The sequence below is a fragment of the Panthera tigris genome, chromosome C2, assembly GCF_018350195.1.
Source record: "Panthera tigris isolate Pti1 chromosome C2, P.tigris_Pti1_mat1.1, whole genome shotgun sequence".
Taxonomy (NCBI): domain Eukaryota; kingdom Metazoa; phylum Chordata; class Mammalia; order Carnivora; family Felidae; genus Panthera; species Panthera tigris.
Window position 1 is genome coordinate 4122267 of NC_056668.1, and position 16444 is coordinate 4138710.

The 16444-nt window shown below is 58.0% G+C and overlaps 1 protein-coding gene across 3 annotated transcripts in view; it reads left to right on the forward strand.

The window, feature by feature from the left end:
• The window catches only part of PRDM15 (PR/SET domain 15), a 67242-nt gene extending 53002 nt beyond the window's left edge, over positions 1-14240 (forward strand). For all 3 annotated transcript variants that reach the window (XM_042998469.1, XM_042998471.1, XM_042998470.1), the window contains 5 exons: positions 1389-1472; positions 1793-1968; positions 8528-8608; positions 10188-10397; positions 12629-14240. In XM_042998469.1, coding sequence (XP_042854403.1) covers positions 1389-1472; positions 1793-1968; positions 8528-8608; positions 10188-10397; positions 12629-13108 — 1031 coding nt within the window. In that variant the 3' untranslated portion in view covers positions 13109-14240. The remainder of the gene's footprint in view (positions 1-1388; positions 1473-1792; positions 1969-8527; positions 8609-10187; positions 10398-12628) is intronic.
• The last annotated feature ends 2204 nt before the right edge of the window (positions 14241-16444 follow it).

Below are 16444 nucleotides of genomic sequence, written 5' to 3' on the forward strand. Positions count from 1 at the left end.
GTTCTGCGAGTGCCGTCCTCGGAGCCGTGGGCCGGCGGCCTCAGGTGTCAGAGGCCGTCCCCTCCTCCAGGCGCCCGGCCGGCGCGTCCCCGTCCCCAACACACGGGAGCCCGGGTCCCTGCACGCCTCGCCACCGGGTCTCGGCGCCACCTGCCGATCCCTAGTGTTCTTGCCTCGCGCCGGCCGTTTCCCTGCCCGGGCGTGGGCCTGAGACATGATCGGATCGGACAAGGGCCCGCTGGCCACGGTTTCGTCTGGGGCGGGAGGCCCCGGAGCGCCTCCATGTCTGTGCGTCCACAGAGGACAGGGCGCCGGTTAAAAGCGATGTTAATTTACGTAGAGGTCTGTGATACGACCGGGGAAGAAACAGCCTCTGTAGCAACAGGCATGAGTTCCTTTCTTACAAGACGTTACGTGTGGATAAACGTGTGTGTGAGAACCAGGGGGCGTGGGAGCTCAGAGGTCCCCCTGGTGACCAGGTGTGTCTGTGCATGAAACTTCCAGGGAAACCTCTCCCTGTGCCCGTGTCCTCCCTCACCTGGGTTTTGAGGTCCGCACTGTCCAGCCCCGCCCACCCGCGCGCCCCCCTCGCTCACTGCCCCCACAGCGGTCCAGGCCACCACCTGGCCACTGGCCCTGCGTCCCTGGCTGATTACGGATGCCCTCGTTTCCCCGGGGAGCCCATGGGAGACTCTCTGCGCCTTTTCTGGGGAGCTGTGTCACTGCCGGGGACCGGGCCACGCGCCTCCTCGGGTTCCGTCTCGCTCCGCAGGCACATTGGCCACCAGGACATAGTTGCCTCTGTGCCTGCCTGCCCCTCTGCGAGCTCGGGGCCCCGCACACGCAGGGACTCGGCACAGACTCCCGGGACCGAGCGACTGGGTCTCTAAAATCGCGTTCCTTGTTTCCGTTTCCGGGGAAGACCCCGTTTAGGAGACGTGCTGAGGGTCCACCTTGTTGTCCGCGTCAGGGGTGCCGCGGTCTGAGGGCTCTACCCGTGCTCGCCAGGCCGATCCCCGCAGACTGAGCTCCCGGGGCGGGGGGGCGGCCGGGGTGGGGCCCTGGGAAGCTTCTGCGGTGCGGTGTCCGGCCTCCCTCACCGGGAGCTGATGCCCAGCACGGCCGACCGCGTGGGCTCTGCCCGTTGGGGTGGACGGCGGTCCCGCGGGTCCGGCCGGGCGGCGACGCCACCCTCCGCGGAGAGAGGTGCTCGCTGAGCTGCCCCGGCTTTTCCGTGGGGTCAGCATTTGCTCTGGGGTCTCCTGCAGTTTCCGTTCCCCCCCCGCCCCCCCGCGTCCTGGGCACCCACGGGGACCCTCGGGCGAGGAGTGGAGTTGAGCCCCCCCGCCCCCCCCCAGCCCCTGACGTTCGCGCGCCCTCTTCCGCAGGGATCAAAGATTTCATGTGCGAGCTGTGCGGAAAGACCTTCAGCGAGAGGAACACGATGGAGACCCACAAGCTCATCCACACGGGTAAGCGGGGCGGCGGGCTGCACGCGGCGGGGGCCGGCGTGTGCAGACGATTCGGTGTGCTGCCTCCACAGGCGGCCCCTGCCCCTTGAAAATCAGCCCTCCAGCACTCCCACGCACCCACTCTCGGACTCTCAGATGTGGGAGCAGCATCGCGCCGCCGTGCGCCGCGACGGAGAGGCCGCTGGCCTGCCCGTCCCCTGCCTCACCCGGCAGGTGACCCCGGCAGCGCGTGCAGGGCGCGAGGCACCCCCCTCGCCCGCCCTGGGGGCCGTGGCACGACCCCACTCACGACCTTGTCTCCTCCACGCGTGCGCGAGAAGTGGGCAAACAGTGGACGTGTTCCGTGTGCGACAAGAAGTACGTCACCGAGTACATGCTGCAGAAGCACGTGCAGCTGACCCACGACAAGGTGGAGGCGCAGAGCTGCCAGCTGTGCGGGACCAAGGTGTCCACCAGGGCGTCCATGAGCAGACACATGCGGCGCAAGCACCCAGAGGTGAGCCGGGGGCGGGCCGCGCTTCCTTCTCCTCCCCCGCCCGTCCGTCCGTCCGTCGGGTGTGCGCTGCTCCTGCTCGGAGACACCAACACCCCCACCCCCGCCCCCACGCCCGAGCTTCCTTCTCCCCGCCCCCGTCGGGGTGCGCGCTGCCCCTGCTCTGAGACCTTTCCCACCCCCACCCCTACCCCCACCCCCACCCCTGCACTTCCTCCTCCCCGCCTCCCTGTCCGGTGTGCCCTGCCCCTGCTCCGAGACCCCTCCACGCCCACGCTTCCTTCTCCCCACCCCTCTGTCTGTTGTGCGCAGAACCTACTTGGAGAAGCCGCAGTGCTGACTTCGCCCTGCCCCCTGCTCCTCTGTCTGGTGTCAGAGCCCCCCCCCCCCAGACCCCCACTCCCGTGCTTCTGTCTCCCCGCCCCCTGTCTGTCTGGTGCATGTTGCCCCTGCTCAGAGACCCCACCCCCTACTCTGCCCGTCTGTCTGGTGCACACTGCCCCTGCTCCGAGACCCCCCCGGTGCTGACTCACAGACCCGTCTCCCTCCGTAGACCCACAGTTCTTAAGGCAGGGCCTGGGCCTTACCTTCCCCTCTGACTTGCAGTGCCTGCACCTGGGAAGCAGTGAATGAATGAATAGCCTCAAACACATTTTTTGCTAACATTCTAGATTTTTAAAGTGTGTTTGTTTATTTATTTTGAGAGATAGCAAGCGGGGGAAGGGCAGAAAGAGAGGGAGAGAGAATCCCAAGCAGGCTCCGAGCTGTCAGCACAGAGCACAGCATGGGTCTCGATCCCTCGACAACCGTGAGGTCATGACTTGAGCTGAAACCCAGAGTCGGATGTTCAACCGCCTGGGTCACCCAGGCGCCCCGTAGGGTCATAGATTATGTTCTCATTGGAATTCCAGCAGGACAGGAGCACGACGCTGATTCCCTTCCCCTGTTCCTCCCTCCAGAGCGGCTAATCCAGAGTGCAGAACGGGGAGTCTCCACATGGCGTGGGGGCCGAGCAGGGTGCTGACTGGAGGGAGCAGTTGTAGAGAGGCAAGCACACCCTGGATGGCCTGGGCGCTTGTTCCAAAGGAAGATCTGGGGCATTTGCATAATTCATCTATTTAAGTCTTTTTTTCAGATTTTTATTTAAATTCTAGTTAGTTAGCATACAGCATAATAGTGTTTTTGGAGCAGAATTAATGATGCCTCTCTTACGTCCGACACCCAGTGCTCAGCACGACCAGCGCCCTCCTTAATCCCACCCCTACCCCCTTCCTTCCATCAACCCTCAGCTTGTTCTCTATCATACTCTCTTAGAGGTGTTTCCCTCTCTGTTTTCCCCTCCTCTTCCCGTATGGTCATCTGTTTTGTTAAATTCCACATATGAGTGAAATCATACAGTCTGTGTCTTTCTCTGACGTCTCTCGCTTAGCATAATACATTCTGGCTCCATCCACGTCGTGGCAAATGGCAAGTGTTCATCCCTTTTGACGGCTGAGTTATATGACGTTGTATATACGTACCGCATCTTTTTTATCCATTCATCAGTTGGTGGACGTTGCGTTTCTTTCCATAGTTTGGCTACTGTTGACAGTGCTGCTGTAAACATTGGGGTGCACGTGCACCCTCAAATCTGTATTTTCGTACCCTTTGCGTAAATACCTATGGTGGAATCACTGGGCCGTAGGGAAGTTCTATTTTTAACTTTTTGAGGAACCTCCGTGGTGTTTTCCACAGTGACTGCACCAGTTTGCATTCCCACCAACAGTGCACGAAGGTTCCCCTTTCTCCGCATCCTCCCAAAACCTGTTGTTTCCTGAGTTGTTAATTTTAGCCATTCTGGTAGGTGTGAGGTGGTATCTCATGGGGGTTTTTGATTTGTATTTCCCTGATGATTGGTGATGTTGAGCATCTTTTCATGTGTCTGTTGGCCGTCTGGACGTCTTTGGAAAAGCGTCTTCTGTCCATTTCTTAACTGGGTCTTTTGTTTTTTGGGTGTTGAGTTTGAGAAGTTCTTCATAGATTTTGGATACTAACCCTTTAACGGGTAACATCGTTAGCAAATATCCTCTCCCGTTCTGTTGGTTGCCTTTTAGTTGCGTTGACTGTTTCCTTCTTTGTGCAAAAGCTTTTCGTCTTGATGAGGTCCCAGTAGTTCATTTTTGCTTTTGTTTCCCTTGCCTCCAGGGACATGTCTAATAAGTTGCTCTGGCCGAGGTCAACGAGGTTGCTACCTGTTTTCTCCTCTAGGATTTTGATGGTTTCCTGTCTCACATTTAGGTCTTTCATCCATTTTGAGTTTATTTTTGTGTCTGGTGTAAGAAAGTGGTCCAGGTTCATTGTTCTGCATGTCGCTGTCCAGTTCTCCCAACACGTTTTGCTGAAGAGCCTGTCTTTTTTCCATTCGATATTCTTTTCTGCTTTGTCCAAAATTAGTTGGCCATATAGTGGTGGGTTCATTTCTGGGTTCTCTATTCTGTTGCATTGATCTACATGTCTGTTTTTGTGCCAGTACCATACTGTCTCGATGATTACAGCTTGAAGTCCAGAATTGTGATGCCCCCAGCCTTGGTTTTCTTTTTCAGGATTGCTTTGGCTATTCAGGGTCTTTTGTGGTTCCATACAAATTTTAGGACTGTTTGTTCTAGCCCTGTGGAAAAATTCTGGTGGTATTTTGATAGGGATTGCATTAAATGTAGAGATTGATTGCTTTGGATAGTATCGACATTTTAACAATATTTGCTCTTCCTGTCCAGGAGCGTGGAAACTTTTTCCATTTTTTTGTGTCTTCTTCAATTTCTTTCATAAGCTTTCTACAGTTTTCAGAGTAGAGATCTTTTATCTCTTTGGTTTGCTTTATTCCTAGGTATCTTATTGTTTTGGGTATAACCGTAAGTGGGATCGATTCCTTGATTTCTTTTTCTGCTGCTTTGTTATTGGTGTATTGAAATGCAACGGATTTCTGTGCATTGATTTTATATGCTGCTGCTTTGCTGAATTTATGTGTGCTAGCAATTTTTTGGTAGAGTCTTTTGGGTTTTCTCCATAGAGTATTATGTTGTGTGCAAGTAGTGAGAGTTCGATTTCTTCATTGCCGATTTGGACGCCTTTTATTTCTTTTTGTGGTCTGATCGCTGAGGCTGGGACTTCCAGTACCATGTTAAATAGTTAATGGTGAAAGCAGACATCCTTGTCTCATTCCTGATCGTAGGGGAAAGACTCTCAATTTTTCCCCATTAAGGGTATTAGCTGTGGGTCTTTTCTATATGGCCTTTATAATGTTGAGGTATATTTCATCTATCACTACTTTCTTGAGGGTTTTTATCAAGAAAGGCTGCTGTATTTTGTCAACTGCTTTCTCTGCATCTATTGAGAGGATCATACAGTTCTTACGGATCATATGGTTTTATCAACCGTGGCCTGTCATGTTGGCTGATTTGCAAATATCGAACCACCCCTACAGCCCAGGAGTAAATCCCACTTGGTCACGGTGAATAATTCTTTTAATGTACTATTGGATTCAATTTGCTAGCATCTTGTTGAGAATTAACTGAAAAACAAAACTAGAAAAGAAATGCAGGGAAACAGACATCAGATCACTTCGGGGGAAGACTTTCCAAGTGTAAAATCAGCGGGAAAAGTCGCAAGCAAAAACATCTGTCGATTTGACTGTCTGAACAGCGTACCACTTAGAACTTCCGTGGTCCAAAAGGATAAGCAGAGGGCAGACTGGAAATACGTGCAAGAGATTCCTGTCACTAAGTCGTTGCTATTAAAGCTGATAGCCATTCAACGAGAAGCCATAAGAACGAGCATACGCGCGGAAAGGAAATCTACAAGGCTCAAACCCGGAAAGAAGCATTCAACCCCGCCAAATCCCGGAAATGCAAATGTTAGCGGAAGCTGCTATCCGCCGTGTGTTGGATTGGCAGGAGAATTTTAGATTAAAAATGACCGTGCTGGCTGGCACGCGTCCAGCACTCTGGCCATTGGATGTCCTCCTGGGACACGGCAGGACGGTATTGTCCCAGTGCTTTGTAAATGATGGCTTGGACCTCTCGGTTTCCAGCAGGAGAAATGTGGTTAAACTCGTGACAGTGTAGCAATGTGCTTGGCTCTGTGAACACGTTTCACAGAGAATTCTAGATACAGTTGTAAACGGCTGTCGCTGTCGTAAAGAAGAAGGCTGCAGCGGGTGCATGATGTACGCGTATACGCGCTATGCGTCCCGCGTGTCCTACGTGCTATGTGTGTGTACACGGTGCTCACCTGTGCAAAATAGGTTGATCAGGGCGCCTGGGTGGCTCAGTCGATTAAGCGTCTGACTCTTGGTTTCAATCAGGTCATGATCTCACTCTTCATGGGATCAAGCCCCTCATCGGGCTCCACGCTGACGGCACAGAGCCTGCTTGGGATTCTCTCTCCCTCTCTCTGCCCCTCCCCGACCGTGCTCTCTCTCACTCTTTTTCTCCCAAATAAAATAAATTAAAAAAAATAAAATAAGTGGTCAGCACAGAAAGAAGAGAAGACCGTGTTGCACCGTGGTCTCCTGGTGGTGAAGTTATGGGTAATTTCTTGTTTTCATATTTTCTCCATCTGTAAGAATTTCTTTTAACGAACAGGGATGACTTTTGCCATCATAAAAGCACCGTCTGCCATAATGTGGGGACAGTAGGTGTTTCTTTTCCTTCTGGAGCCCTGCTTCGCCCCCCCCCCCCCGTGGCCGGTTCAGGACCACCACCCCCCCCCGCCCCCCCCCCCCCCCCCGCGTGCCCGGAGCCGTTCTGAGCTGAGCCTGTGTAGTTGGGACTCCCCCAGCTGAGCTCCTCTTAATTCCCTCTTCCGCGAGCAGCCAGCCAGGGTTTTCACCTTGCAGAGCAGCCGGGTTGCGGGAGCCCGAGTGTTAGCGTCCCCTCGGCCGACCCCTGTCGGCCACAGTGACGTCCAGGTCTCGGGGCGCAGGGTGGGCGCTGTGCCCTCCCCACCGGCACGCGATGAGTCTGGAGCCTGTGCAAGTTCTCTGTTGCGGGAGCGTCTGTAGTTGCGGGCGTTCACGAAGAGCGTGCAGGTCGGTTTTCACGGACCGGGTAGGTGACATGGGTCGCTGGGTGCAGAGAGAGGCCTTGGTTAACGGGGGTGCTCGGCGAGCGCTTTTGTCCAGCGAGCCCTTTTGCCGGGGCCAAAGATCGCTTCCTACTTAACTGATCGCTGTGCAAGGTCGCCTTCTTGTGCCTGCTTCTCAGAGGGGGGCAGTGTTCTGCGTAGCCTGCCTGAACACACCCGCCCTGGGCAAAACGAGCGTCCCGGAAGGGGAGACCGACCGTCCAAGGGCAGCGAGAGTGCCTTGGTGGCCCTTCTGTTCCCACCTCTTCCGTTCCCCGAGGCTTCGTCCTGGTCTCCGTGGGCCATTCCTGTGTTTCGTTCTGTGTCATTCACACACGCGTGAGCCGCTGCTGGTGAGCCCCGGGCAGCCAGTCGGGCAGGATGTGTCTCCCCCTCCTGGACTTGGCCGTCTAGGGTGGGAGACCGAGGGAAGAGCAGGAGGTGGACGAGGGGTAAAGCTGCCGCAGGAAGCACAGCACGCGGAGGAGGTGACCCCAGCCGGCGGAGAACGTGGCGGGGTCCTGGGGACGCCTGGGCGAGCTCTGCTGTGGCTGTTCGTGCTGCCGCTGACACCAGGCTGTACGAGAGTGTGTGTGTCAGCAGGGAGGCGGCTGGTGACGGAGACGGAAGCCGCACCTACCGCGTCTAGTCCACGATTCCCCGCCTGCTTCAGTTGGGCAAAAGCGTAAAGGCGCTTGCAAAGCTGTCCGGGCGAAGAACCCTGGCAGACAGACTTACGGTTTCCCCCCCGATCCCACGTAGGCTTTCCACGCGCGTTCCCTTTTCTTGGGACTCGCCTGTACCGTGCCTTCCTGGGGGCCCCTTCTCTCTGCACTCAATGCTGCACTGTCCCACTTAGGATTTAGTTCCCTTAATCAGCACAGCAGCACGTGAACTGGCTTGTGGGTGAGAATCAGGGGCAGGACACCCCTGAGCCATGGGAGGGCTGGTGGCCCCCAGGGGAGCGCGTGGCAGCGTGAGGGCCCGCAGTGTGACTCATGGAGGGAAGGCGGGGGCGAGGGGTCACCTCACCACCGAATTGACGCGAGCAAGTTCCCGTACCTGTGTCCAGTTGAAAAGTAGCGTTTAAAGTGGAACCGTTTCATTTTTGGTGATTCTTCATGGGACAGGTTTGCTGTTTGTATCCGATCCTGCCCCGCTTATCGTATGAGCTAACAGAGGAGTCACAGAAAATTCATCTACGGGAGGCATATGGTGTGAGGCAAAAAAAAAAAAAAAAAAGGGCAGAAAAGAGACAGGTGCACCCCTCTCCCCTCCCCCCCGCCCCCCGGTGTGTAAGAGCATCACAGAAACTTGAAACGCGGGGAGACGGGGGTGACGGAAGGAGGGGGTGAGGGAAGGAAGGGCCGGGGCCAGACGGCGCCGAGCTGGCCTGGGTCAGAATGACCGAATCGGCTGCCGGCGCGACGTCCCCTGGCTCACCACCCGTGCTCGCTCGCAGGTCCTGGCCGTCAGGATCGATGATCTGGACCACCTCCCGGAGACCACCACCATCGATGCCTCCTCCATTGGCATTGTCCAGGTGCGCACGAGCAGGCCCGCGGGGTGGGGCGGAGGGGCCCAGACGGGTGCTGCGAGGGGCCTTTGGGCAGGCCCCCGAGTCCCTTCCTTTCACCCGCATCTCTCGTTTTCTAGTAGGTTCTCTCTCCCCAGGCCTTTTGGAACGTCTCCTAGTTTCTGTAACGTTTCCAGAATTTCAGTCGTTTTCAATACTGAGGTATCTCATTTTAGAGAATAGACAGTAATCTTCAAGCTCCCTGGAGAAGCGGTAGGGGGTGTGGGTGTAGAGACAAAGTTAGGTTTATTTTAAGGAATTGGCTTATGTGATCGTGGAAGCTGGTAAGTCCTAAATCTGCAGGGCGGGTGGGTGGGCTGAGACCCAGGGAAGAGTTCACGCTGCAGCTGGAGTCTGACGGCTGCCTCGAGGCGCAGGTCCCTCTTCCCCAGGGACCTCAGGTTTTCCTCTTAAGGCCTTCGACTGATTGGGTGAGGCCCACCTATACCATAGGGGGTCATCTGCTTTACTGGGAGTCCACTGATTTAATGTCAAGCTCCTCTAAAAAACACCTTCACAGCATCTTTGCTGGGCAACCAAACCCCCAGGCACCCTAGCCCAGCCTCCGTGACGCATAAAATTAACTATCACGGTTTCCATAAGAGCTTAGCGTAATTAGATTGTGGTAACCAAATAACTTTGTTAAATGAACTTTTAGCCAATGTCTTCATAAAAATGGTTTTTTCTTGTAAAGGGAATATGCCATGCTCTTGATTCCTTTAAAATCACGTTCACATCCCTGTACTGGAAACGGCGCTTTGAGCACGGTGCTCAGGTGCTGGGCCGTCGTGAGTGAGCACAGGAAGGCCTAGGGTGCACCAGGGGCCCACGACCCGCGTCCAGCCCCTGTGAGGGCAGCCCCACGATGGCCTGGCCCTGGCAGGCTTCCTCTGGGTCTGTCACTGGGTGGGATCCTGTCACCTGGGATGGCATCAGGGGCCCAGGAGGCGTGGTCGGGGACTAGTCTGGAGAGCCTTGCCGGCCACCGCTGCCCAGTGGCCTCTGCGATGCTGAGCTCAGTCGTGGCGTCAGCCGGGTTCAGGAGGTCGGCCACAGTGTGGCAGTGCGCCCTGGACGGGCCCAGAGAAGTGCGCAGGGCACCTCTGTGGGGTCGCCATTATGGCTGGCCACCATTGCTATCCCCAGAGGAGGTGACCGTAAAGTTCTTGGGGTCAGAGCCATCCTGACGATCCAGGATCGTTTGTCTCGTGCATTCGCTTCAGCCTGGGGGTGGAAGCGTGGACACGAGAGGCATGGCAGCCTCGGGCTGAGCTCACCAGGCCGAAACGCTGGTCCGCGTGCCAGCGCGAGACGCGGCTCTTAGAAGTACGACTTCTGTATGATTTTCTTCACTGAAAAGAAAGTGAACCCGGCAGGAACACGCCCCAACCCCTGGAGGCGCAAAGGAGCAGACACGCCGCGGTCACTGTTCCCTGCAGCAGCGTGGTGGCCTAGGGAGGTGGCCGGGACGGTGCTGGGACCCCCGTGGCCAGTCTGGGGACACGCCCCAGTGACCCTGACGTTGATGAGCCTTCTGTCCCCGCAGCCCGAGCTGAGTCTGGAGCAGGAGGAGCTGGCCGAGGGCAAGCACGCGAAAGCTGCCAGGAGGGCCCACAAGAGGAAGCAGAAGCCGGAGGCAGAGGTGGCAGGCGCCCCGGTGCCCGAGGAGGCCACCTTCAGCGAGTACTCGGAGAAGGAGCCCGTGCTGTCCGGCGTGGGTGACGAGACCGACTCTGCGGTGCAGAGCATCCAGCAGGTGGCCCCCTTTCCGCCGCGCGCCGCACGTGTTCCTGCACACACGCCTGACTCGGGGGCGGCCCCTTGGTGGCCCACGGCCCACGTAGCGTTAATCCCGGGAGCTCGTGCCAGCTGCGCGTGTCCCAGCTTAGAGCCAGACGTCGCACCTGTCGTCGTGAACAGTGGTGTGACCGTAGAGCGCGCGAGGGACAGCCGGCCCCGCCTGGTTGGGGATCGGGTTGTTTCTGGGAGGTTAGAAGTGGCTTCCGTGTGTTCCTTCGTCGTGGAAGTGGGCCGACCTCCCGCCCCGGGAGGGATGCAGGGACCCCTAGCCCTGGGGGAGGGATGCAGGGACCCCCGCCCCAGGAGGGATGCAGGGACCCCCGCCCCCGGGAGGGATACAGGGACCCCCGGCCCCGGGAGGAATGCAGGGACCCCCGGCCCCGGGAGGGATGCAGGGACCCCCCCCCAGCCCCAGGAGGGATGCAGGGACCCCCAGCCCTGGGGGAGGGATGCAGGGACCCCCCCACAGCCCCGGGAGGGATGCAGGGACCCCCCCGCGCCAGGAGGGATGCAGGGACCCCTAGCCCTGGGGGAGGGATGCAGGGACCCCCGCCCCAGGAGGGATGCAGGGACCCCCGCCCCCGGGAGGGATACAGGGACCCCTGGCCCCGGGAGGGATGCAGGGACCCCCGGCCCCGGGAGGGATGCAGGGACCCCCCCCCCCAGCCCCAGGAGGGATGCAGGGACCCCCGGCCCCAGCCCCAGGAGGGATGCAGGGACCCCCAGCCCTGGGGGAGGGATGCAGGGACCCCCAGCCCTGGGGGAGGGATGCAGGGACCCCCAGCCCTGGGGGAGGGATGCAGGGACCCCCCCACAGCCCCGGGAGGGATGCAGGGACCCCCCAGCCCCAGGAGGGATGCAGGGACCCCTAGCCCTGGGGGAGGGATGCAGGGACCCCCGCCCCAGGAGGGATGCAGGGACCCCCGCCCCCGGGAGGGATACAGGGACCCCCGGCCCCGGGAGGGATGCAGGGACCCCCGGCCCCGGGAGGGATGCAGGGACCCCCCCCCCAGCCCCAGGAGGGATGCAGGGACCCCCGGCCCCAGCCCCAGGAGGGATGCAGGGACCCCCAGCCCTGGGGGAGGGATGCAGGGACCCCCAGCCCTGGGGGAGGGATGCAGGGACCCCCAGCCCTGGGGGAGGGATGCAGGGACCCCCCCACAGCCCCGGGAGGGATGCAGGGACCCCCCCACAGCCCCGGGAGGGATGCAGGGACCCCCCCCCCAGCCCCGGGAGGGATGCAGGGACCCCCCCCCCCAGCCCCGGGAGGGATGCAGGGACCCCCCGGCCCCGAGGGAGGGATGCAGGGACCCCCCGGCCCCCGAGGGAGGGATGCAGGGACACCCCCGGCCCCGAGGGAGGGATGCAGGGACCCCCCCCGGCCCCGAGGGAGGGATGCAGGGACCCCCCCCGGCCCCGAGGGAGGGATGCAGGGACCCCCCCGGCCCCGAGGGAGGGATGCAGGGACCCCCCCGGCCCCGAGGGAGGGAGGCAGGGACCCCCCCGGCCCCGAGGGAGGGAGGCAGGGACCCCCCCGGCCCCGAGGGAGGGAGGCAGGGACCCCCCCCGGCCCCGAGGGAGGGATGCAGGGACCCCCCCGGCCCCGAGGGAGGGATGCTTGGGGCCGGCCTGTGTGCCACTGTTCGTGGGCGTCTCCAGTTTGCTCAACATCAGCACTTTGGTTCGAAGGCTCCCAAATCTGTCATCAACGTGTGCTGGTCCTCAGTCTTGGATACTAATCGCAGTCGCACACGTTTCTTGAGTTTCTTTGGCAGCTCATTCCTGTTCTTTGTCTTGAACTGGTGCGCTCCTGGGCCGCACATCTGTACAGTGCTTCGGGGTTGGCATTTCCGTTAACCAGCAGCCAGGCGCGGGGCTGGAGAGAATGGGAGAGGCGGGGCGCACGTCTGTCTTTTTCGTTACCACTTCGCCCCGATCTTCTCCAGCCTGGGACGCCGTTTGTGTCTGTGTCTGTGTCTTACTGCCCTTTGTCACTAGAATTCTTTTTCTGGGACAAGATTAACTCGGTTTAATCTTCCACCGCCCGGTGTTTCCTCTTCGTCTGGGCCGGATGTGGGGTCACCCCACGTGCTGAGATGGCTCCTGCCTAAAGCACAACATAAAGTTGGGCGGCCGTCCGTTTTGCAGACGCTACTGACGCCTTTGTGTCGTGCGTGACTCTTGCAGGTGGTAGTGACGCTGGGGGACCCAAATGTGACCACTCCATCGAGCTCCGTCGGCTTGACCAACATCACCGTGACCCCCATCACCACTGCAGCCGGGACTCAGTTCACCAACCTCCAGCCCGTGGCTGTCGGGCACCTGACCACCCCGGAGCGCCAGCTACAGCTGGACAACTCGATCCTGACCGTGACCTTCGACACCGTGAGCGGCTCTGCCATGTTGCACAACCGCCAGAACGACATCCAGATCCACCCGCAGCCGGAAGCTTCGAACCCGCAGTCCGTGGCGCACTTCATCAACCTGACTACCCTGGTCAACTCCATCACGCCCCTGGGGAACCAGCTCAGCGACCAGCACCCGCTCACGTGGCGGGCGGTGCCCCAGACGGACGTCCTGCCCGCGCCCCAGCCGCCCGCGCCCCAGCCACCCGCGCCCCAGCCCCAGGTGCCGGCCGAGCCCCAGCAGCACATGTACAGCTACTGAGTCAAAGGCCAAGAACTCACGAGGAGCCCTGCCCACAGGTGTTCTTGCTTATTTTTGAGATTTGTCTGCTGGATACCAAACCGAGAGAAAAACATCGTCCTTGAGGTGTAAGTAAGGTTGACTGAGCTTTGCGGAATTGTCTCCAGACCCCTCCCCACCCCCCGCCCCCCGGCTAGCACTGCCATCTGATAGCCTGCCTGGGGGGTGACTCCTGGCAGGTGGCAGCATGTGTGAGCGGCTCAGCCTGTGCCCGGCAAGGCCGCGTGTCACCCGCCTCCCCTAACAGAACTTGGTTGGTGGACACGGGGTCCGGGCAAGCGAGGCGAGCAGGGGCCGAGAGGTGAGTGATACGTTACGAGGAGCAGAGTGGCCCGCTGGTGTCCTTTCGGGCCTCACTCGCTGCGTCAGCACAGAGAACGGGTTCCCACGGGGCCACCGGCTGCAAGGAAACGCCATTTTCGCCTCCCTTCCGGCTGTTTCTGGCGAATGAGCAGATAGAAGTTAAAGTAACGTTTGTTTTCTTCTTGGAGATCTGAGTTGAGTCCCATTCGATGCACGCCACTTGGGGCCGAAGACCCGTGAGGAGGTGTTCCGTGGCTGCGGACGACCCCCCTATGGCCTTACGATGGGTGAGGGGTCCCCGGAGGTCACTGACTCGGGCCTGAAAGGCCTCTTTGTAACATAACGCGTGGATTCACTTTTAGTCTCAGTTTTCGTTTTTTTTTATTTTCACTTTATCTCAAGCACATATCACGTATCCGGGACGCCGTCGTGGCCACGTTGTTCTTGATTTTGACACGCTAAAGTCGTTTGCACTGTAGGAGTGTCGGTCCACGTCCAGTTCTGCGCCGGTGCCCGAACACAGGGGACACCCCACTGTGTGGGACGAGTCGGCCCCGTGCCGTCCCCTCTGGTGGCTCCCGCAGAGCCGTGTCGGGATCCACCGCCATCCAAATATATTTATTACGGCCAAGGCTCAGCCAGAGCCACCGAAGAGCAGGGAGGAAAGTCACGTTTTCTTTCTGTGGCAACTTCAGTCCAAAGGTTAATCTGCTTCAAGACCAACTTCCGATGAAAATATTGAAGGAGCTTTGGCTCTTTACAATGGAAAAGTGCAGGTTTTTCTGAAGCACACAGATACGGCCGTTTGCTGCCGGGCGGTCGTGAAAGCAGAGGCGGTCCGTTCGTCAGTAGGACCATTAATGGCCTTCGTGCTCACACGTGCCGAGTAAGCGCCATCCCCGCGTCCCCGGCGCACACGCTGTCACACGCCGCGTCCCCGGTGTGTCAGAGGTGGTGGGCCAGGCTCACGCGTGCCCGCTGCTCAGCCGGGGAACCAGAGGCGCAGGTTTAGCCTCCTGAGACTTCTTAATGCTGTCCAAAATGAAATGATACGTCTGCCTTGCTGCGGCCTTGATCGCTCTTTGTCACGCATCCCGTGTTATTTGGGAGACCACCTTGAAGAAAGAGTGACACGTCAGTAGTGGACCCGTGAGGCGGGAGGCGTCTAGGGCCGCCAGGGAGGCCAAGGGCCACTCCTTCTGCAAAATGCAGTGTCCTCAGCATTTCCCTTGATTCTGAGTCATGAGATCTTGAGGACGGGGCTCGAATTCGTATCGTGCAATACCCGTCTTCAGAACTAAGGACCTCCCGTCACCCACGTGGCACGTGAGAGCGTCCCCAGAGTCCGCACCGTGGACACAGCTCAGTCACACTCCCGTCTCCTGCCTGCAGTTGAATTAATAGTGGGAGATTATTTGACCCTTTAATTTATGATAATTATTTTTATGTTATTTATGTATATAATTAACTGCTTTATACACAATAATTCCATCAAACGAACTTGGGCTAGGAGTGATATATTTTCTCAAATCCTGTCCTCATCCTCCAAATGTAAGCGGTCCGGGCCCCATGGGGTCATCAAGAGTACCGAGGTTCCTAATGTATTTAAAAAAAAAAAAAAAAAAAAAATCACAGTTTTTTTTTTTTTGACCAAGTGAAAATACAAACAGGATGAAACCTCTTTTAGTCTTTATCTCCTGTTCCGCTTCCCTATGAAATAAAGGCCTTTTAAATCACAGTTTTATTTTTTTCAAAGACGTTGTTTTTGTGCCTCGAGTAAGGACGCATCGGATGCTCCTCAAGATCCCGGTGTAGGCCGCGTGGCCCCGGTGCCTGCTTGTTGTTCATTTACACACACAGATGTGGGACGATCCCCTGTGTGATAATCAGTTAGAACTCCAGATAAAAATCACCACTCCTGAGTTTCCTGTAGACATGCTTCGTCTTTCTTGCTTTTAGTCTTACGAGGGTCACTACCTGAGGCCAGACAGGTTCGTGTTGTCTTAAAACAGTTGCTGTGAATTTGCGTTCGCAAGAGCTGGGGAGCAGAAAAACAAAACAAAACAAAAAAACCACTCAACCAAAAGAGTCCCCGACCATAGATTGTTCTGCGCGTGCATCACTGTTTACTGACGGGAAGTGTTTCATGTTTTAACTGACGCCAGGTGCGCAGCTGTGCCCATGGGAGGACGTTAGATCAGGCCGTTGTGGCCGCCCGGCTCCGTGAGTCCGTGCTGGGTGTCCTAGATTAAGCAGTCGCGAGAACTTACCTTGGACCCGTGGATTTGTAAGGGTGCGGGGTCCTGTGCCACGTTCACGGTGCGACTCTCGCAGAGCTGGATCCCAGGCCGCCGCCGCTTCCCGTGAATCGCGTGCTCTGTGGCGAGGAAGAGTCTGGGCCCCCGGAACGGCACTTCCGTGGACGTGCCCCCTGTGCCAGGTGCCACCTCACTCGGTCCGACAGGAAACCGCCTCGGAGAATCCCGGGTGCGGGAGGGAGGGTCACAGACCTTACGCGTCCTTTCCAGCCACGGCATCATCCGAATGCGCGAAGCTCGAGGCTTCTCAGCGCCAGGTGGCCTCCGTGACTTCCCGTTGGGTTTTGAAAGGCACGAGGACTGTTTTGAGGAGTCGAGTAATTGTCGTGTCCCCTCGGTTTGTATAATAACAAATAAAAGGTGCGGTGACCTGTGTTTTTCAATCGCTGGCCCTGCTCTCCGACCACCCGTTCCGGGCGGCCCCCCTCCCACGGCGTCTTTGGAGAATAGTTGTAGTTCCTGCCGTCGACCGCGTCTTGATTCCTGTCCAGCCCAAAACCCACTTGATGTCTAGGCCATTTGACACATTGTCGGAGACACTGAGGTGTATCAGAAGCTTTCACGGGGATCTGAAAAACAGCGAAGAAGGTGTGTGTCGTATCTTTGGCAAAGCTTAGATCGGGAGAAAATGGATGTGAAAAAGAGAAGTAGCCAGAGAGGGGAAAACTGAAGGCAT